Source organism: Acipenser ruthenus, chromosome 24 (genome assembly GCF_902713425.1).
Source record: "Acipenser ruthenus chromosome 24, fAciRut3.2 maternal haplotype, whole genome shotgun sequence".
Taxonomy (NCBI): Eukaryota; Metazoa; Chordata; class Actinopteri; order Acipenseriformes; family Acipenseridae; genus Acipenser; species Acipenser ruthenus.
This window is the reverse complement of record NC_081212.1, coordinates 22,663,571-22,685,476: the sequence shown is the minus strand read 5'-3', so window position 1 is coordinate 22,685,476 and position 21,906 is coordinate 22,663,571. Positions and strand designations below refer to the sequence as shown.

The 21,906-nt window shown below is 36.9% G+C and overlaps 3 protein-coding genes across 14 annotated transcripts; 2 read left to right on the top strand and 1 right to left on the bottom strand.

Annotated features, from left to right (window-relative positions):
* Window positions 1-11: 11 nt before the first annotated feature.
* Window positions 12-12,731, top strand: LOC117429459 (cell cycle progression protein 1). Of its 9 annotated transcripts, none has more exons than XM_058998741.1 (10): window positions 12-147; window positions 1,925-1,995; window positions 3,890-4,007; window positions 4,883-4,947; window positions 5,125-5,326; window positions 6,254-6,511; window positions 7,770-7,891; window positions 8,599-8,724; window positions 9,168-10,516; window positions 11,135-12,731. In XM_058998741.1, exons 2-10 carry the CDS (start codon window positions 1,936-1,938, stop codon window positions 11,313-11,315), a joined length of 2,481 nt encoding a protein of 826 aa, XP_058854724.1. In that variant the 5' UTR covers window positions 12-147; window positions 1,925-1,935; the 3' UTR covers window positions 11,316-12,731. The 9 variants fall into 9 exon arrangements, with proteins under 9 accessions (XP_058854724.1, XP_033904837.3, XP_058854728.1 ...); XM_034048946.3 differs by having other exon boundaries at window positions 13-147; window positions 4,880-4,947; XM_058998745.1 differs by lacking the exon at window positions 1,925-1,995 and having other exon boundaries at window positions 15-147; window positions 4,880-4,947.
* A 434-nt stretch (window positions 12,732-13,165) lies between these two features.
* Window positions 13,166-19,671, bottom strand: pigb (phosphatidylinositol glycan anchor biosynthesis, class B). Its single transcript, XM_058998746.1, has 12 exons — window positions 19,399-19,671; window positions 18,423-18,556; window positions 17,957-18,076; window positions 17,708-17,812; window positions 17,192-17,322; window positions 16,889-17,029; window positions 16,305-16,356; window positions 15,973-16,184; window positions 15,501-15,565; window positions 14,772-14,991; window positions 13,979-14,159; window positions 13,166-13,439 (listed from the first exon to the last, which is right to left on the bottom strand). Exons 1-12 carry the CDS (start codon window positions 19,520-19,522, stop codon window positions 13,323-13,325), a joined length of 1,602 nt encoding a protein of 533 aa, XP_058854729.1. The 5' UTR covers window positions 19,523-19,671; the 3' UTR covers window positions 13,166-13,322.
* Window positions 19,012-20,756, top strand: LOC117429078 (protein PIGBOS1). Of its 4 annotated transcripts, none has more exons than XM_058998749.1 (2): window positions 19,012-19,086; window positions 20,365-20,756. In XM_058998749.1, the coding sequence occupies exon 2, from the start codon at window positions 20,458-20,460 to the stop codon at window positions 20,656-20,658; it is 201 nt and encodes a 66-aa protein (XP_058854732.1). In that variant the 5' UTR covers window positions 19,012-19,086; window positions 20,365-20,457; the 3' UTR covers window positions 20,659-20,756. The 4 variants fall into 4 exon arrangements, with proteins under 4 accessions (XP_058854732.1, XP_058854733.1, XP_058854730.1 ...); XM_058998750.1 differs by lacking the exon at window positions 19,012-19,086 and adding an exon at window positions 19,662-19,773; XM_058998747.1 differs by lacking the exon at window positions 19,012-19,086 and adding an exon at window positions 19,873-20,019.
* The last annotated feature ends 1,150 nt before the right edge of the window (window positions 20,757-21,906 follow it).

Below are 21,906 nucleotides of genomic sequence, written 5' to 3'. Positions count from 1 at the left end.
AGGGGGCGTTGTGTTGATGACGATGTAAGGCGTATTGCGACCAAAACAACACGAAGCTGCAAAGCTGACTGAGGCGGGGAGCTAACTCTGTGTTTACATATTTATCAGCTATTTAATTTTTCACTTGTATTTTCAAGAACGTCACAGGTAAAAACACCAACAGTATATTACATATTGGAATGTACTTTTATTTTATGCTGTTATGGTTGTTTGTTTTGTTATGATGATGATGCAATATATATTCTGCCTTTTTTTAAAAAAGGGTTGCACAACAGTCTAGTTTCGTTTTTGGAATTTTTTTCAGATTTTTTTTAGCTTGGTGAAGCGTTAATATCAGTTCAGTCAGTATTATGTTTTAATTTAGCTGTTTAAATTACAGGCCAAAAGGATAGTGACGTTCAGACTATTGGAACCGGTTAAATTATCTCACTGCACTAGCAGTGCAAGAATGGAGTCTATTTCTGTTTTTGTTTTTTTAAATGTTCGTTTGTTTGCAATTAATGCAAGTGGCCTCAGCGGCACATGACTAGTTGGACGCTGACCAACTCAAGTCCTGACGGTGGTAATAATGGCCGTTTGCAATATGTGAAATTTTCACTTTCAAAATCATTATTATCCGATTTTATGTTGAGCGTTTCTGGGCTCTGCCTTAAGTTTCGAAATGAAAACGAGAGTGCAGGAAGTCGGAAAATTCTGGTGTTATGTAGTCACAAACGACATAGTGGAAACTAGAAATAGACTAGCTAGTACTGTATTTTAAAATAACCACTTTTTTAAAATCCCTTTTTGGCCACATATATTCGTATATTGAGTTTTGCAGTTTGTATGTAAATATCTTAATTATAATTTTTTTTTCTCTGCTCACTGAGCAAGCATACAGTGTAATGTGGGAAATGTAACAGCAGTAGAGAAACATGTGTCTTGTCCATGTCAGTAAAGTTACACGGTTTATATAGGTCACCAGAAGTACATGATTTGATAAGTGGGCGCTGTATTTTAGGCCTATATCCCCCTATAGCCAGTAGTGTGGTCTACATATCGTATCATGCCACTGCTGTGCTAAATATATAGTCGTATTTTAATTTGCTCAATTTAACTGAAGTGACCTTGAGATTTTACACTCACACGTTATCTTAAAATGCGCATTACTCAAATGTTAACTCCCTAGGGGGACCACAGACTAGTCATTGTGCGGAATTAATAATTACGTGCAACTATAACCTGTTGGGAATATTCTTGCATTTAGTATAGTCAGCCATTTGCCATCATTGTTACAAAAACCCAAAGAAAATCTGCAGGGCTTATGAAATAAAACCACACGACTCGTGTGCTTGGAGTATTTCAGTTGAATCTTAAGCACTGAAAGTCCAGATGACTGTATACAATTAAACGAATCATGCTGGTTTAACAATTGAATAAAGAACATACTGTATGCAGGATTAGGGTAACATCAATGATGTAGTTTTAGAAAGTAAGAAAAAAAAAAAAAACAGTTTAATTATGCTGTTAAAGTCCACTTAATTCATTGACCCCCTGTTTACCACAACTTGGTTACAGTATTTACTATAGCTACAGAAACAACAGCTTAGATAAAGAGTCCATTGTTCATATTGGTCTTGAGTGTCATGAGTGGCCTTAGGCTGGTACCCAGGCTGTTTACTCAGCTTGCATCATGTTGGCGCATATCTGTCTATACTTTTTTTTTTTTTTTTAATGGATGATGTGCGAGTATGCTATTGGTCTATCGATGGGCTTTCCTTTTGTTTCATCAGGCATTCTTAGCTTGACTCAGAATATGTCATTCAGTGAGAATGAGTCATTCCACCAGTAAATCCGTGTTCAGAAAGGTCGGGTTATGGTTTTGAAGTTTACACAAGTCAAGTTAATAATATTTTGATTAAATGCATCTTTATTTTATTTATAGCTGCATGAAATATGTCTGCAAATTCAAGCGACACCGAGTCATCTTGTGGATGGACCATCATAAGCAATGAGGTATTTCTATAGAAATCGATTGCAAGCAGCTATGTCAATGTTTGAATTATTAGCCAGAAGAAGTTTAAGGATTCTGATTTCTGAATTCTAGGATTTATTCCCTGAATGTAAAAGTAGATGGTGAAAGCTGTTTTTATAAAGTTTTTATTAGTCAAATGATCCACAATTCTTTTTCTGCTAATGTGCAACAGGCACTTTAATAGCATTCACTTCTCTCTTTCCTGTTTCCACAGTTCACTTCTAAAACAAAAGTTACATTCTGCAGAATGTGATATGCTGGTAGTTTTACTTATTGTATCTATTTAAGGTGCAGTAGGATATATGTACAGTACACCCTCGCTATAATGCCCTTCATTATAACGAACCTGGCACCTGGACCCCAAATAAAAAAATAAATAAAAAATAAAAAATCCTATAAACACACACTGTCAAAATCATGGCCTGTACACAGGGGATGCCACCTCCGCAGTGAAGTCAATTATTTTGTTTAATAAAAAGCGCGTGCTGTATAACTGTGCCTCTGAAACAAAAATCATTTTATGTTGCAACAAAGCTGGAAACTATTGATTGTTTGAAAAAAGGAGTAACGCAGGGATATCTGTCGTGAATATAGGTTGTTCAGAAGCACATTTGTCTTGTTAAACAACTGTGTGGCAAAGCAAAATTGATTAAAGAGAAAACATCAACAAAAAACTTGAGGATCTGATCATTTTCTTGTCAAACCTTTCATGTCGGGTTGATTTGGAAAAAAGCTCAGTTTGGGATTCTTGCATGTTGGGTTAAGATTTGGTGCACTTTGAAACGATTCATAGATTGGTTTTGAATAAAAGTTCAGCTTCAATTGGGGATTTTTGCTATTTGTACAGCGTTTTAATTCTTTAACGAATAGGATAAAGCAAAGGCAGAATACTTCGTACATGAGACGTACAGGTACATGTAATTCTGCTTTTATTCACAATCTCATTAACTTACTCCCAACAGTTTATTGTTCATCCTTTCGATGTGACAACCCCCTCAATATAATGAACAAAAGGCTTGGACCCCAACAGGTTTGTCATAGCGAGGATGTACTGTATTTATTTTACAGTTTAAAATAAATGCATACAATAAGTAAAGCCTTGTGCTTAAGTGGCCATGATGATGCATTTGACTTAACACCTGACGTAGCAAACATAACTGCCTTGCTGATTGATTAACTGGCCTGCCAGCCGAATTTGTTTGCTCTTATTATCTGAATGCAGCGAGACATCTATTTTTACCTTTAGTTTTTAATAATGCTGCATTCTAGCATTGCTGGATGAGAAGGTGTGTGATCTTGTCAAACAGCAATTGAACACTCTATTTCTGTTGGGGGGGATTGCTGAGGCGGTTTGAACACTGGAAAACGAGTTTTATGGCTTAAGGTCAGATTAGTAAAGATATATATGAAGTAGCTTTCAACATTTGCATCAGTAGCTTGATTCAAATATCCTGGCTGCCATTTATTTACATGCTATTTCTGGATCAGTTCCTTATTCATTCATTGCAGGGTACAAATCAGTTTTGTTTCAACTTTTATAAAGCAATACATTTTAAAAAGTTTAGCAAGAGGTTTTAGTAGGTTACAATGTTATTTAATTGTTAAACAAATATGTAAAAACAATCTGTGTGTGCTTCTAATTATCCAGATCTGTATTCATTAGTTAATTTTGATTAAACTGTACTGTGTTTTTATGAGATGAGCAGGCAGTAACATCATATTCCTATCCATAGTTTACATTGTGTATTCTATGCTTGCAGGAGAAATGTTTTAGACCTAAAAATTGACCATCCAGCGCATTTGTTTTTTCAGATTAATTTTAGACTGAATAAAAATTTGAATTCAATTTGACATCCGTTCTTTTTGATTCTTGAGGGCTCTGATATTGAAACACTTGGTCCTGAAAATGGTGGAGCTGACAGTATTCCTGATCCCACAGAGGTGCCCATGATTCTGGAAGATGACCAGCTAAGTCATGCATTGGAACAAGGAGGTAGGTACGGTACTATGATCTATCAGTTGTAACTTTTCTAGTTGTTGTCCTTAAATATCCAATAACAACACTGAATATTGCACCCCCTTACATTCAGTGGACTGTGTTTAATGCAATTCTTCCAGATGTAATTACCATTGTAGATCATTCAGGAAATGCATACAGCTTTAATAAAGTAAATGTATATGGGTCACTGCGCAACACATTCTTGCTCTCGTGCTGTACCAGTCAATGGTGAAACCACAAACTATACCTCAGATATATTTTGTAAGTTTAAATTGGTGCGTCACTTATCAGTGGATAGCAGTACTTTATAAGCTCAGTTCCCTTTAACATGTTAACCATGGTATTTTTGCAGTTTTACCTTGCTTTTCCCATGGTTATACTATGCATTTACCATAATAGGAGGCTGTGTGGTCCAGTGGTTAAAGTAAAGGGCTTGTAACCAGGAGGTCCCCGGTTCAAATCCCACTTCAGCCACTGACTCATTGTGTGACCCTGAGCAAGTCACTTAACCTCCTTGTGCTCCGTCTTTCGGGTGAGACGTAATTGTAAGTGACTCTGCAGCTGATGCATAGTTCACACACCCTAGTCTCTGTAAGTCGCCTTGGATAAAGGCGTTTGCTAAATAAACTAATAATAATAATGAGGGGGAACATTCTTTACTATACACCTCTTCCTTACAATGCTTACCTATGCTTTACCATGCTTTCACTGTGCTTTATTACACTTACGCTGGGCTTTTACTGTGGGAAACTTTTAGAAGGGTTCTTCCCAAGAATAGTGTCTTTTGGGTACAGTTTTGACCCGGTCCACTTAATACTTCAATTGTGTTAGGATAAAGCTTCATATTAAACTTAATTGTTTTGTAGCAGAGTGCAGTGGAGAGTCCACTCTTGAAGCCACCCAAACAGAAGAGACTTTAGAAGAGCAGCCTGATGTAAGCAGTTTTATTAAAGCCTTAATGTAGGTTTCATTCTGTTCAGCTGTCCAAATATTTAAATGAAACAAATGATTTGTTTTATCTAGTTATTTAAATTACATCTCTGTTTCTTAGTGGAGATTAACTGTATGGGTTGTTTATATATGTTCAACCCTTTTCTCCCTGCCTTTCCAGATAGCAGAAGAGAAGGTACTGGATGAGCAGGTTGTGTTCGGGTCTTCAAGTGACCATTCTGACATTGTGACTCTCGAGCCTCCGCAGGTAGAGGAGCTTGGTGTCTGGGAGGAAAGGGAGAGTGCTTTGCAGGAGCCTGAGAGCAACGAAGACCTCGGCTCCTCTTCCAGCAGTCAATACACGTTCAGTGCTCCTGAACCTCGTAAGTATCAAGCATGCATCATACATCCGTTTTATATCCCAGCTTATAACTTTCAAAAAATCTTTTTGATTTTAAGTTTTTTTTTATTATTTAGATAAAATCAGTAGACTTTATTTACAGTTTAATTTTTGAATCATGAACGCAGTGTGTGCGTTAAGTTAGTGAGCCGTTCAGTGAAAGAACCCACTTAACGGCATGCTTAGTCCCGTGCCCCCTGAGCAGCTCAGAGCACTCAGGGCAGGGAAAATTCTCACTCTCTGAGCCTCTCAGTTACTTAACACACCTGATATATCTGTTACCCTGTTTTATATTGCAGCAGACTAAAATGTTACAGCTAGAAGGCACATGACCCACAAACACTTTTCTGAGGTAGTTTCGGTTTCCTACTTAGATCTCTTGAACACAAAACAGAAACAATTAACCAAAAGTAGCATTGCTTTACATTTTGTGTGTGTATAGTCTGTTAAACTGTGGACTAACATAAATTTGAAAGAATGTCATGAGGAGCAGGAAGTTACATGGGTTACTACTTTGGTTCAATTCATGAGATCTAACATGTTTTTTGGCTTATAGTATTTTGTAATGTATCTGTTAGCTATTTGTGTATTCATTTTGAGTAAATTGTTCGTATAGTATTAATATATACTCGGTTATTTTAAATTTAATATAAACAATCTAATATTTTGCAAGCCTCAAAATACAAAAGAATCCAATTTTATGTCATGTTATGTTATCTTTTTATTCAGCCGAGGCCGCCTTAATGGTTTTCTAAATTGGGTGAAGGGTAAAGTACTTTGGATTGAGATATGTATTGCCTCTGATCTATTTGTTCTCTTGGGAAAACAATGAGTGATTAATTAACGGTGTGTATGTAAATATAATGCCATTTATTTATTAATGTATCTCCCTCCCTCTCCTCCTTCCTAGTCCTTCCTTCCGAGTCTAAGGCATTTGATTCTAGCAGTGATGAGGCAAGTGAACACTCCAGTCCTGCTGTGCGAAAACGGCGCATGAGAAAAGCAACCGCTTCAACTTCTGAGGCTGAGGAGGTTCCAGCTGTGGAGCGGCCGGGAGAGCCGGAGCAGCAGGCACCCCGGAGACGGGGCCAAGTCAGCAGCACCCTCAACAAGTGCGTCTTACTGGCACTGGTTATTGCCATCAGCATGGGATTGGGGCATTTCTATGGTAAGTTATTTAGGGGCTGGATTCTGACGTTCACAAGTTTCACTTTTGTGTCTAAACCATTTTGCTTTTTTTAGGAGCTTTGTCTTTGTTCACTTTTTTTTTTTTGTTAGTTGACTTATACTATGGTTTTACATACTGTACTGTACCACAGTGCACAAGTAAGCAGGATCAAATCCATGGAGTAGTTAATAAGAAACCAATACAATTATTGTTTGGTAGGCTGCATATTCTATTGGGTACATTTCTTTTAGTCATACATTTTTAGTTTTTAGCTTAGTATTCTTTTGTTTTTACAGGTAGATTTGAAGGTATGGATCTGTGAGTACAACGTGTTCATCATAAGGGTGCTTTGATGGTTAATGAGTATGCTAATAATCCACATCTAACATTAAACTGTAGGCCAATTTATTTCTGCGTGAACATAAAGATTTTGACACCATGTATTTTGATGCAGTTAGTGAAGATATTAGTGGCTTTTGTGCTCCAGATTATATATTGTATGCTGATCTAATGCTTCTAATAGTATTTTAAAGCTGTGTGTGTGTGATGGGAGTGAATAAACAATATTTTGAGTTTGTGATATCCATTTTACTATGCTGCCTTTACAAGCTGAAAGGCTGAGAATCTGAACACATTATTTCAGCTGTGAGACGACCCTTTTGTTATTTTAACGAGCAGACCTTGCATGATATTTGGCAGGAACGATTCAACCAGTATGAATTTAACAATGGCATTATCTGTAACTGCATGGTACTTCACCAGCTGCTTTCATGCTAAACATTATTTTGGGTGGATTGAGGAATTTAGTGTGTTTGCATGGTGGATGTTAGTATTCCAGTTTTTACACACAGCCTTATGTGATCAGTGCTACTGAGTGTCAACTGGAACCCCCCCACCCCTCACCATAACGAAATGTATGTCTTTTGGTTCTTACAGTATTGTAAACTTGCAGTACCCCTGGCTTTCAGTAAAGGTCAACGGATATGTTTGGAGTCACTGCAGTTTTTTCTATACATGCCCTTTCTATATGTGTCTCCTGTTTTGAAATAAACTTCTTTAGATTTCAGATGCAATAAGGGTTAATGTTATGTAAAGGCAGAAAAATCAATGGCATGATCTTATACTTGCTAATATGTAAAAGTGTGTTGGACATTAAACTTTAAATAACATGCATCAGTCAGTTAAAAGCTGTGGGTGCATGTATATACATTTTACATTATTACATTGAATATTATAATAATGACATTTTTGCTTTAAGGTACAGTGCAGATTCAAGAAAGGCACAAGATAGTTGAGAAAATCCGTGAACATGAATTGAACGATGTGAAGGGTGATCTGTATCAGTGCCAGAAAGAGCAGGATGCCATTGCAGAAAGCAAGGTAGGTACTTCAGCAATAAAGGGAAGGTGGAATTACATTGGAGACAGCTTTAAAGAGTTTTTAGTTTTAACTAATTTGTCTAATAGTTGTGCATTATTATAGTCCACTGTTTGTTCCGTTTTGCATTACTGTGTGTTATGTCATCCTGGGTGAACTTTGTTTCAGCTTGTTTCTAAAAATGCATTTTTCTGTAATTTTGGTAATTACTGTAAATAACAAGGTTTTAATGAATGGGATTGGATTGGTACAGCTTGGTTGTTAAAATAATCCTTTGTCAGCTAAACTGTGTAATTGGTAGATTAGTGCTAAAGATTAATTGTAGAATGAAGCTTAATAATTGAAAGACCATGCACTGTATTGCAGAATACATTTGCAAAAGTATTTTGTTACTATGGTGATAGCAAAAGCGTTGTAATTAGTTCCAGGAATTTATTAAACATGTATTTTACTATAAACTAAACCATGGATTTTGTCTCCAGGAACATGAGTATACATTTAAATGAAAACTTTCCTATCAAAAAAAAAAAATGAGGCAAAATATTTCCCTTTTGTTGGTTTTGAAATGCAAGCAACCAAGCTGTTTGTAATGCACCTTGTTAACTACTTGGTTTAATATATAATTTCCATGTGCAATATAATACATGGTAGTTGGGAATGTAGTGAGGCAATATTTTGCTCACTTAGTGCTGCTGTTTCCACATATCTAGGAAATTGTTAAGCAGCTGTCAGAAGACCTAGATGAAAAACGAGACCTGGTGCTGTCCCTGACAGGGATAATGGATAAAATAACAAAAGAGAACCAGAAGCTCGGAATGAAACAAGCTGAGCTACAGGTAAAACTTCATAGAAGTTCTATCCTGTAGCGTTTGAGTTTTCATGGGTTGGTGGCTCTCTGGAAGACATCAGCTAAATAAATGATAAATGGTATGACCATGTTTATAGAACGTATTACAATTGGAAGTAAACAGATTCAGGGAAAAAAAATCTAGTACTCAAACTTTTGTTTCTGTTTACTGTGAAAACCATTTATAATGCATATAAGGCTGCAACAAAATTCCCCATAGCATGAATCCATAATTGTGAATTTGTTTGTTTGTTTCTTTGTGAAGTCATAACCAGGGCAAACTAAGCAACATTTTTCAAATATGTTAAGAATAGTAAGGCTTTAATAGCGGTTAATTAAAAAGTACAGAAATTGCTTATCTAGAGCATGCTCCATGTGTCTAATTATTTTTTTTGGTATATATTTATTACTCCCCTTGCCAATTTTAACTAGTCCCAGAAAGAATATCTTGCAGAAGAATTAAAACAAACCATGGAAGAAAGGAGTTCCATTGACTCTCAGCAGAAAACCCTTTTCTTGGAGAACCAGAATTTGAAAAATTCTCTGGAACGGGAAGAAGAGTCTCTGTCCTCATTGCAGGAAGAACTGAGAAACCTCCGGGCACAGATGAGGAATTTAGAGGAGAAGGGGGCCGGCACTGAGTCTATCATTACAGAGAATCAAAAACTCAAGGATCATCTGGAGGAGGAGACTCAGCGGATCCGCAGCTTCCTGATCCAGAAGGAAACCCTGATGGCAGAAGCTCAGATGCTCAGGAGAGAGCTGGACAAGGAACGAAGAGTGACCGACAAGCTTAAAGAGCACCTAGACCAACTGAGCCAGACTTCAGAAAATACAGGGGAAACTGACCCAGAGACAGAGGAGTTGCAGACAAGGTTGGCAGAGCTGGAAAAGAAACTGAGTTTTGAGCAGCAGCGCTCTGATCTGTGGGAAAGGTTGTATGTCGAAACCAAGGAAGAAAAAGGTAAAGAGGAAATGCCTAAATCGAAGAAATCCAAGGATGGTGTTTTTGCTTCTGTTAAGGACAAGTTTGATGCTGTGAAAAACTCCACAAAGGAGTTTGTGCATCACCATAAAGAGCAGATAAAAAAAGCAAAAGAAGCTGTTAAAGAGAATTTGAAAAAATTCTCTGATTCAGTGAAATCCACGTTCAGGCACTTCAAGGACTCGGCCACACGCATGTTTAACAAAAACCGTGACAGGAAGATGCACGAAAGGAGATATCAGGAAAGAAAAGATACAAAGTCTGCCCAACATGACCAGCAGCAGCACACAGGTGATCCTAGAGACCACAATGCTGACAAAATCAAAACATCCTGGCAGTTCAAACAACAAAGACCAATTCATACACACCCAAGAACATCCACAACAGACAACTATCAGGAGAATGATGAAGAACAACAATATTCACAATATAGGAGTCCAAAGGGATGCTCCAGTGTATTTGATTGTGCAAACCAGGAGTCCATGAGTTTATTCAACAAAGCTCTGAATCCCATTAAAGCAGAGGAATTCAATCAACTAATGCAGAGCTACTTGAAGCAGGAGGTAGACCATTTCCACCACTGGAGAGAGTTACAGAATTTTATGAATAGGTTCTTCCACAATGGTGTCTTTATACATGACCAGATGCTATTCACTGACTTTGTCAGTGGTGTTGAGGATTATCTAGAGGACATGGAAGAGTACCAAGAAGGTAATGATGAAGTGTTTGATGATCTGGATGAATATGTATACAAACACTTCTTTGGAGAGACCTATTCAAAGCCGTATGGCCCAAGGTGAGTATTTAAAGATGTTTCAGTTAAGCTAATCTACTAATTGAATATGGTAGTACAGTACATGTTTTATTTTGTCCTGCTACATTTACATAGTTCTAAATCTGTACTAATGAATACATTGTATAATAATACAAACAGATTTGTTAAAGTTTTAATTCAATGTATAAAAATATTTATATTAATTCTTAGGATCCTACTATTTGAATCTAATTTTAATGTTGCTTTAAAATAACACTGGTAACGATTCAGATGTAGTGTTTCAAGTTGGGCTGGGTTGTGATTTTTTTACAAGCTAAAGCTAAAATGGTCTACAATCAGAAATCAGCCTATAAAAACACAGGGGTTTGAAAAGAATCATTATGAAAATTAAGTAATGGTAATTTTAATTCTATCCTCAGTTAAAAGCCCATTCATTATTAGTATGATATATTCAGCAATTGCATTTTACAATACTTGGTGTACAACAATATTCTTCTCTTGTGTTTTTAACAATAGGTCAGAAAGTCAGTAGAGCCTGCACATTGAATGAATGAATGCTCTGCACAAAACAGTATGAAGATAAATGGATTCTTTAAAAGAGGTGAAAATTTACTTTCAATTTCTGTTTACCAATTTCAGTAAACCCTTTGAAGGGCCATGTTTCATAAATGCAGAATACAGACCTCCCAAACATGACCAGCGGCCTCCTTCTCGCCTGCAGAAAGAAAGGAAATGGAACAAGCCAGGGCGTACCACTGGAAGACATGTAGCAAATGTTAAAATAGAGCTGGGTCCACTGCCTTTCGATCCAAAATATTAAAAAGCATGGGTTATAGTAAATGGTGTATAAATACATTTTGAGTGATTTTTATTTAAGTTGTAATTCATATTAAAAATGAAATGGATGTCATGCATTTTGTCACCAAATATTAGTTCTTGTGATTTTGGACAATATTTAATTCTAATGCAGCAAAAAAAAAAAAAAAAAAAAAAGCGCAGAAAATGTTGATTTTAAAACTAATTAACATTACCTGATTCTTGCTTTCCTGTGTTGTGCAGTATGCATTGCTAAATGTACTTGGCAATAGAATAAAGGCTTGAATTAGATTTGTTTCCCCTGTGTAAGCAGTTGTGTGCATGATAACATGCATTTTCTAAAATAAGTTTCTATACTGGTGTAATTGATCTGTTTGTATTAATGTAACGTGTTCATCTGCTTTGTTTGTGTGTGTGTGGGGGATTTACTTGATTGATCTAGTTTTTTGGGGAGAAATTATAGTTGGCTTGTTGCTGCTAGGTTTTGTTTATGGAGTTTAAAAGATACAGTGCAAGCCTCACCTGTTTACTATCTGCTAACAGGTGTTTTGGTTAATGTGATCAAATTAGAAGCCTCCCCTTTTACTATGTAAAAGAATGTTGGTAGGAAAATATTTTCACTTGAATAGGAACATAAAGTTGGGAATGAGAAACGGTTGTTCAGCCCATCATGTCTCTCTCTTGCTAGCACAGTTGGCTCCCAAGCTGTATGGAATTGTTTCTTCAATGATCCCAGTGTTTTAGCTGTTGCAGTTTTTTCTGATAAACTATTCCACTCGTCCATTTATTCTGTGTAAAACGTGCATCCTACATGTACAAAGTTATTTTTACTTAACTTCCATGATTGGCATTAAGTATCTCTCTCTCTCTCGAATGCATTTGGTTAATATAACCTACTCCAAAACCTACAAAATTCAAATAGAATCTGAAATGCTATTTTAAATAGACTACTCTGGTCATGTATGGCTGGTTCCACAGAACCTGATTTAGCAATAACTTTAGACTGCCTAAGGTAACAGTAGGTAGTCCAAGCCTAGTGTAATCACCGTCTGTGAAACCAGCCAAAATTGACTTGTCATAATCTTTGCAATTTACCATGAGAACATACAGGAAGAATCATCTTAAGTGGCTTGCACTATAATTATGTTAAACTTGTGAAACTTTGGATTCATGCTTTGGCACTGAGTGTACTTTGCTGCTGTATGTTAAAATGAATGACGTTGCATATATTGAACTGTAATGACAGCTAGTTTGTCACGTGATTTTTTTTTTTTTTTTAATTAGCATTAACATGGATTTTATAAATGTAACATTCCAACAGTGTAGCCACAATTTACTGAAGCTCATTCATGTCCTTTTACCATGTAGTCATATGCTTATGAAAATGTGTGCAGAGATACCTAATAAAAATTGAGGTGAAGGGGTTTTGTACTGTATTTGTTCTGCTGCAGTAATGAAGACTCTGAAGCTGCCCTTTACAGAAAAAAGTAGGGTTACCTGGGTAGCACTGTCTTTACTATTGATTAAGTCCACATAACTCTACAGTGTACAAGAACATACTTTGTTCATTACTGAAAATAGTGCAAGTTTCTTTAATTAATTGTAATGGTGGTGTAAGCCTGCTGTTAAAATAGCAACCCATTTACAGCCATATAAAGTTTGGCTTTCACGCCATACTCAGATTCACTACTTGTGTTGCAGAGAATAGGGCCCCACTGAATGAGCCTAAGCATCCAGGGGTGACCTATTGCCTGTAACACAGAGGATGTGAACCTGTAGTGCTGTTGCAGGAAAAAGGTCCTCAGCCTATTAACAAAACTCTTTGAGAAAACAAAGTTCAAAAGCAAAACATAATACTAATAAATTATGGTTTATTTACATGATAAAATCCACTTCAAAACATCTTGAAATATATATCCTGTCAGGAGTGTCCACAAAAGCCTTCACAGATCACTGTATGTACCATTAAATAGCTTGTTAAACTCCCCACCTTTCAAAAGAAGTATTTTTATTAAGTTTGTCTCTCATATAGGTATATGTTTCTTCCAACACGGCCTTCAGGGACGTGAGTGTGAAAAAACTCTGAGGTTTTCACGTAGCTGTTCCTTTCCAGGAAGGGGCTTATTTCCTATAATGGAAAATGATAAAATGGTTCAAACAAATCAAAAAGTTATTGCTGCAAAAGAAAAATAAGTAACACAACATTAAAGGGTGGGAACTGAGATGTAATTTCATATGACCCTAAATAAAAATTCTATTAAAATCCATATTATTTTTAAGCGTTACGAATTAACAAGATCAGCATGCAAATGACCATTACAGGAAATATTCCCTACGTTCTATACAAGTGTTTTTTGTTTTGACTGAAGTCAAATACAACCACAATCAAACAAGAAACAGAATGTAGACCTTAATGAGCAAACTTTATGCTGTGTTAAGTTTGATTCAAAACACTAATGATGCCAACAAACAAACTATTTCACGGTCTGGTAAATAACTGGTATAATATGTTGTAAACATGCTATTTCATCACGTTTCTTTTTTGAACTACCCCTTCCCTAGTGCCATGGAAACTTTACAGACACAACAACAAATACAGAAAATGCTCCCAAGGATACACTTATTTGAGAGCTGAAAATTTTGCACATTACAGTGTGCAGAAGTTACCTTCTCTAAAACCTCAAAAAACACCAGATGAGTGGACAATACAGTCTGATTGGGAAAATGTGCCTCAAGCCACCTCACTGGGTCTGAGAAGAAAATCTCGGCCTCATCAATGTAACTTTTATTACCAGTCAGATCTGGTGGGCACTGTAGAAACTGCATTGTGATTGGACAATGAACATGGCTGAAATAGAAAATCAGGGAAATAATTTCACATTTGAGTAACAGAAAAACAAAGAATAGACGCACACCCAAGCAGCATAGCTGATGTGCCAGACACCGGAGCAAAGCTTAAATCAACAAAGAAAAAGGGAAGCCGCATACTCCTAAAAGTTTTCAAAATGCATTGAGAAAGAAACCAACGTTTCAGCAGTAAAGCCTTCATCAGGGTCAACATAGTTTTTTGGGGCAATTTCTCACACTTTATACAAACACTATTGTCCCCAGTAGTATTATGATTTGAAAAGTGGTGTGTAAATAAAACAGCGCTAGAGATTTAATCTTCTTTGTATCTCCTTGCTAAGTGTCAAGTTTCAAAGGTATTGAATGAGCCCTTATACAATTTTACTGCAATATAGTATGGTAGTGTAGTAAAATAATACTGCATGGTAAATCATTTTAAAAACACGTGTAAGTTTAACCACAGTATTAAGCTGTAGAGTTGAGCACATAGGGATGTCAGTTAGTAGACAAATAAAAACTGTTAAGTAACGTAACCGATTCAGACAAATCTTTATGAATGAACTCAATTTGGAATGAGAACAGTGTGGCAAGTTGCTGGGTTAAAAATAGTTACCTGTAAAATGGAGTGGAATGACAAGGCATTAAGAAGAACACAGATACCTCTGTGTTGGTAGGGGAATTACTTTCCTTACAGAGCTGTTGAATATGATTCATTACATCCAGGGTACCTCGCTGGTGAATAAGTCCTGTATATAGAGCTGGTAGAAGGTTTGATAAAACCAAGAAACACACAGCTGGCTTCTTCCAGGTTTTCAGGCTTGCCAAAGAGTAACCTTGGTTAAAATAAAAGATGCATTTTTAAACTGGCTTGCCACATAATTCATACTACAAATACTTTAATCAAACCAGGAACTTGGATCACAGTGCAGATTTTCTTAACCAAGAATAATAGTCAGCGCTCTCAGGGGAATGGGTAAAAGATAGAATTATGTGTGTAACTTGGGAATCCCAAAAAATATAGATCAATTGACTCCTTGATTTAATCATTAGGACCAGCTGATAACAGGTTCTAATTTACAGCTAGTTTTATAGAAAGGGGAGGTTGTTTTGCAGTCTGGCAGTTAATCCAAAATGACTTGTGCTTGCATAACCTTTCTATAGACCTTGATGTACAGTGCTGGCCTGTGGAGCAGGGGGCGGAACTCTGCAGGGGACCTGTATTTGAGGACACCAGGATGTAGAATTATTAATGTTCACAATTGAGTAGAGAGGGCCTTATTTTGATTTGTTATGCCAGAAACCTCGTTCTGTCTCAGATAAGTTAACAAAGTATTACACTCACCACAAAAGACCATGCAGAAAGACAGGACTGGATAAATGAACCGGAACTCTTTATGGGACAACAAGCTGAAGGAACATTTTAAAGTAAAATCTCTTGGAAATACATTTAGCATATGCAACTTGAATCATAATATCACCAGTTGGCATTTCCAGTTAAATAACCAGTGCATGCACATACAGAGGGTCCTCATAATTGCATAGTACTTGAAGGGCCCTACATTACTTTTAGTACTAGTTAGCCTACATTAACAACTTCATTTTCCTTTTGCATAAAGTAGCAAAAATTGTGTTTTGGACCTTGATAAATCTCTCCTAAAATGCTGAGTGAATTTGGCCTACTTCAATAACAATTCAATATTATGTTTACTGATAGAAATCATGAGGTTGTTTTTTAACTAATATAAATATAGTTCTAACCCTAACCCAGAAGTTAAAATGTTTGGTGTTGGTCAGTAGAATGTTTTAATACATACCTATACACCAAGACTGTCCAAATGACTGCTGCAAGTAATATCCTGTATCTTTTCGGTGCTAACATGCTGCCATGAATGAAAAAAGGTAGGTGTGTCCCAAGAACAACAGGGAAGCCCTGAGTCAGGTACCAGTACCATGGGTGTGATCCATAAAACACTGCCACGTTCTGAAGAACATTTATCTTTAGGAAGTTCAGCTGAACCAGGATCCACTAAGAAGAGAACAGACAAACAAAAAAACAACTACAGTGATTTAAGAAAGTATATGTACTATGCATAAGGGAAGATAAAAAGCATTATAGTAATGCCGACCTTGACAAATGGATATTTACCTTGCCAGAAAATGCACGGTCAACTAATGTAGAAATCCCTAGAGTCAATAACCTGGAAAAGAATAACACAACAGAACTGTTCATATTAGGAGCCCATGGAAGGAATCGCTCCTATATGTATTTATATAAAAATCAAAGCCCTGTGCTGGTTTGTGGTGTTGGACAGTAAGGCATTGGTTATGAGACTGGCTGCAGGCTTACTAAATGTTTTGGTATTCGAATATATAATTGTCTTTCCACAATGATGGACTGGAACAACACTGAGTGTGAAATCAGTCTTGGCAGTCACAATTGCAGAAGCACATTTTTAGTAAAATTAAGAAATGCAATCCTACCCTGTTTCTTTTCAGGTGTGTTTAACTCCTGTGGAATACTGTTCTATAGAGAACAGATAAATAATTATGTTGCACCCTGTTGATTATTACTATACTAGACTACTTGTGTATTATGTTTTGAAATGCATGAGTTGTATGTTCGCTGTACGCTTGGGATCCCCTTTGAATGGAAGCTATGAAACAATAAGTGAGTCTGTACTGTAAGCAGATCTGTTTGTGAGTTTCAAGCATACTTGAGTGAATACATACCCGACAGGCATGGCATGATGCAGTACGAGATTCAGCTTTGTATCTTCTTGCCAGAAGTGATAGCTCACCAGAGGGAGCCACACGATAACAGCAGTTGGCCGCATAACAACTGCCAGAGCAACCAGAGCCAGGTATTTGGAACTAAAGATCAATGTTATATTGTTAATTTTTCAGAAATAAAAGGACTTTAATCAAATGACACGTTTATTTTCATTAAAATGGATTACTGTACACTTCAGAATTATAGGACTGCATATATATATTTTATAGAGTATTAAATAGAATATAGTACAGTTGTTTGACCTGTTTTGTGCCTTCGAACCTTGAAATGGGTAATAGTAGAGGGCGACTGTTGTCAGAACTGTCTCCATGGTGTTTACTAAGGTCCTTGTACAACAGTACCACGTGAACCAAGAACATAGCTGACTGAAGTACTGCAGAGAGAAGAGAGATAAAAACAAACAAACAAAAAAACATTTAACATAGAATAAGACTGCTATGGGGCTTTGGCTATTATGCCGCCTTCTCCTGAAACTGACAGAAATAATACAAGTGAAATGTTACCCAATTGATAATGGGCCCTGTTGTGAGCAATGCTCCAGGAATGAGCCACAATCCTGCAGGACACCGTTGCGCATCTTGCGGGATCTGTGGTATGTTGACTCTGCACCATCATTGGGGTGGGAAACCCAATATTAGATTGGGGGTCCTAATAAAATGACAGTTGAGTGTATGTTCCACTTTTGTTCCTGGTATTAATGAATTCCCTTCAATAAAGTGCACTGTATTTGAAAAAGAAAAGCTTAGATTCATTCTCACCACCAGCTTGGCAATATTTTCATTTTCCAGTTTTTTCACCAAGGAGTACAGCTTTATATCGGACAATGCTGCAAGAAGTGCTTGGGCAAGTCGAGGGCCCCAAATCTATTTCCACCAAAATACAAAGAAAAGCAAACAAATATGTATTTTCTCTAAGCACAGTCAGTGTCTTCAGTTAAAAGAAAGTCAGAATTTACATCTTAAATTAACTTTAGCTTTTAGTGGTTTGGAGTAAAAAATAAATCTTACCAGAAGCTCAACAGTGTCTTTGTTTAGAAGATGCAATATTTTATAAATACTTGCAAAGAAGAGAGGATAAGAGTAACTCCTTATACCTTCTGTCCACTCCCAGGTTAAGTACCCATATTTGAGACCATTAAGGAATTGAAACAGGAATGAATTCACCTGGGTTATGTCCTTGCCATTGATGTTTACAGTAGTCATATAAAACAACTAAGATTATAATTTTCAAGATGTGCTTTCATTTAGTTCAGAACAACTTGTGGACTTCTAAGTTAGTTATTTTATAATTTGGCGATTCATTTTCACAAACACGGTGATAACATCTTGATATATATATATTTCATAAACTTTTAGAAGTGGTAAAAACAGGTTGCTGATTTCTTGCACTTGCTTTTACCAACAGGCCAATTGATTGGCACAAAGAAAACTCCAGCGGTCATGTCAGCAAGGACTTGCATGTGAAAGGATATTTAAAAACCATGTTATGGGCAACTTCCAGAGACTGCCAGTATTCATCTGGAACGAAGCTTGTTTTGACCAGACAGCAGTTAACAAGACGAAACGTGACAGTGAACAGGACAAAACTGAGATTTACTCCCAGAAAACCTAAGAAAGAAAATGAGACCTTCAATTAAATACACAGTGCACTTCTCATCTATTTATATGTGTGATTCTGATCAGCTCCAGTAAATTATAGTTTGATTTACCCCTGTATTACTTCTACATGTAGTGTTCTAACCATGTGACTGGCTACTCTGTAAAGTTCCAAAGAAGACAAACACTGGGTTTCAAGAAACTAAGTTATAACGGCTTAAGAAAAGGGCTTTACTTTAAAATGCTCAAATTGACTCTGAGTGCTGTCTGCACTCTTAAATTAATCTGTGCTTGGATGGTATCTACTGAGCTGTTATCAGCCTGTAACAATCTGACTGGCAACAACGATTTCCACACCAGGTTGTTCCAATAACACCACCCCAGGCGTGCAGATAGTGGATGATATTTGAACGCCCTGTCCTGTTACTGCTTTCAAACCAAGCATTGTGCTTTGGGTAATTGCAGCACAAGAGGCGATTGTGATACTTCTGGAAACAACATGTTCACTTTGATTTACATCATTGTGAGCTAGAAAAATAATGGTAAAGATCAGGCAAGCATGGTGGCGTATGGTAACAGGGGTATTCCATGGTAAAGCGTTGAAAATGCGTGAGCACAGTGTAAGCACGCTAACTCGGCATGTTAACTGTAAAATGGCCATGCAAATTTGGAGTGTAAACTCTGTGAAAGAATATAAACCTAGTGTGTTCTTTCATTCCAAGTTATTCTGGCTTGATACATTATTTACAGGCGCACCTTTATGTAATATTATTTATTATTTTAAATAATGCGCTGTGTTGATAGCACGGCACTGACATCTTACAATAAAAAATGCAAAGTGCACACTGTGTTACCTTTCTCATACTGTGAATTTGCATCCTCTTGGCTGTATAGTTTTGATTTTCTTTTCCGCAGTTTGACAGGCTCGGCAAATGCAGATTTTCTGTTAAAAGACAATCGTTTTTTTATCCTCTCCATGACGCTGTATGTGGAACAGATTCATACAACACTACATACTGTGCTTACACAGCTTTAGCAAAACCTGTCCTTTTATTCAGATTATTGCGTTTTGGTTTCCGTGTTTCGCAAGACCTGTGTGGTGACGACACGATAAAGTTCCCGCCTCCCTAGCACGATATTACTGTAGATGTGTAAATCGAAAAGACTGACGAATTGTATAGTAGTATAGAAAAACAAGATCTATTATGAGGTTACATTTAATCAGACAGGTAATTGTTCGTGTGCATGTGTTATTTTCGAGTTTTTTAACAGCTATTTTTGGTTGAAAAATAAAGCGTTGTAGAAATGACATTGCATACTGATAGTTTGTCCACTCCCGTATACCGTACTTGTTGTTTTGCATCATGACCTTTCTTAACTTTTATGCAGCCTGGAGAGCGCTAGTCTTACTCAAGTTATGACATTGTAGACTTGGTAAGAGACTGCTGTGGGCATTTTGTGGTAAAGCACTGCAGGTACTGTACTTTGTAATTTAGACTTATTGCTTGGTAAATATGACACGAGACAAGTGAACTACATGGCACTTGACTAAGGACGCAGCGCTGCGTGTTCCAACACCGCCATTGTGATATATTTATTCTAAGAGTCGTGTTTGGACATATGTTAGAATTTGAATATATGAAGTTCTAATCACAGTACAATATGTCACTGTACTATTAGACTCAGTAACGTCCTCGTTTGTTTATCATACGCCTACCTTTTGTTTAAGCATGCATACACTTTCTGGAATTGGTTAATATTTGGCAGTGAACAATTATTTCCTTGATGTTAAACCATCAACTTTTTTCTTTTTCTTTCAGCCTTTCTTATAATCATCACGGGGTGAGGTGGGCGTGTCACCCTGAGAGGCTACGTGAGGATTTTGAAAGAAGATTGCAGATTCACCAGCAAAAATGATATTTGGAAGACTATCCTTTTCTCAAATTGCACTGGTGACTCTCATCGGAGTTGCTGGGGGAGTGTATGTGTACAAACCAATCTATGAGCAGTATAACAAAGAGCAGAGGTTACTTAAAGAAAAGAAAGAGCCACAACAGCTGGGAGAGCAGAAGGAAAACTCCAACAGTAAAACAGACTGTGGGTGCAATCATTAAACAGCGCTGTGCCTTTGCTTTTGATGATGATGATGATGATGAATGCAAAGTATTGTTGGTCAGAAATGGAACTGTAATAAATCATTGCAACTCTAGAACTTGTCGGGTTAATTTATAGGATTATAATACATTATTTTTGAAACCTTACTGCTTTTTTCACCTGAAATACATAATTTAAATGCTTTTTCTATAGCTTTATTGCATTTCATGAAAAATATCATGTGCATCATAGGCTGTTCTCCACAATGGCTTCCAGAGTACATTTTTAAGTCTGTTCCTCATGAATTTCTGCAGCCTGTCAGATCTGCTGTTTTGTCTGTTATGACAGAAGTAGAGAAATGGTCCACACCTACATTACCTGGAGTGGCTAGCAGCCCTGGAGTTATTTGCTAGCAGTTGCTGAAATTTGTTGCAAGGAGTAGGCTGAGTTCTAATCTTGTGCAATCATCTCAAGTAACTCGCCCTGTTCCTGATTAGCAGTTTTTAGGTTCTCTGTTTTTTATTGCCTAACACATGTAATGACACTGTGGTTGTTAGCTACTTGGCTGTGCAACTTTTAGAGCAGCTAGTTGCACAGTACATTTGCTGAAGTAGCTGTCTTGTTCCAGGAGCCCCAAGACTGATGCACACGAGCATATCAGACCACACTGGCAGTACCAAATAAAACAGTCTGCTTTTATATGTGTACAGTAGATCGTGTAATATCAAAGACTGTCATTGTTAAGAGTAAACCCCTGTGCATTGTGGTTAATGACCTTTTCTAAAATACACTTAGAAAGGAAACATTTCAGGGGCTTGTAGCTCTGGAACTCCGGTTTTAAAACTCAAATCTGGTGTGGATGAAAGGGAAGTCAATGATTGGTTTAATTCACATGGCATGGCCCTTACTATAAATAACAGTGGTTGGGTGTAACTATTTGGCTTCAGTAGGAGCCACATGCCTGGACAGCATGAGCCTCTGAGTTACAGTTCATTAGCAATGATAAGTAGAACTAATAAATAACCTCGAGACTCTGGCTTGCCAAAAGATTCCTTTGGTGTAACACCAGCTTCCAAGGAGCGAGCTCCACAATCTAATTCAAGATTAATCAGACGTGTACTCATGATCAGCGAGAAGTGTCTCTGTCATGGGCAATTTAGTCAAATCTATATATTATTTGAATATTAAATCTTCATTAGGTTTAAAAAAAAAAAAAAAAAAAAAACAACAGCGATGCAAAACAATGCTTAATTGACTGTATTTGCAAC

What these genes read in the sequence shown, in the direction of transcription:
- LOC117429078 (XM_058998749.1), top strand. Translation starts at nt 20,458, where the DNA reads ATGATATTTGGAAGACTATCCTTTTCTCAAATTGCACTGGTGACTCTC.
- pigb (XM_058998746.1), bottom strand. Translation starts at nt 19,522, where the DNA reads ATGGAGAGGATAAAAAAACGATTGTCTTTTAACAGAAAATCTGCATTT. An exon ending in AAGACACTGTTGAGCTTCTG is followed by an intron (nt 17,813 to 17,956) that starts GTAAGATTTATT and finishes TGGTGGAAATAG; the next exon opens with ATTTGGGGCCCTCGACTTGC. An exon ending in TTTCTGCATGGTCTTTTGTG is followed by an intron (nt 14,992 to 15,500) that starts GTGAGTGTAATA and finishes ATTTTAACCAAG; the next exon opens with GTTACTCTTTGGCAAGCCTG.
- LOC117429459 (XM_058998738.1), top strand. Translation starts at nt 2,913, where the DNA reads ATGAGACGTACAGGTACATGTAATTCTGCTTTTATTCACAATCTCATT. An exon ending in GTTCAGTGCTCCTGAACCTC is followed by an intron (nt 5,327 to 6,253) that starts GTAAGTATCAAG and finishes CCTCCTTCCTAG; the next exon opens with TCCTTCCTTCCGAGTCTAAG. An exon ending in GGGATTGGGGCATTTCTATG is followed by an intron (nt 6,512 to 7,769) that starts GTAAGTTATTTA and finishes TTTTGCTTTAAG; the next exon opens with GTACAGTGCAGATTCAAGAA.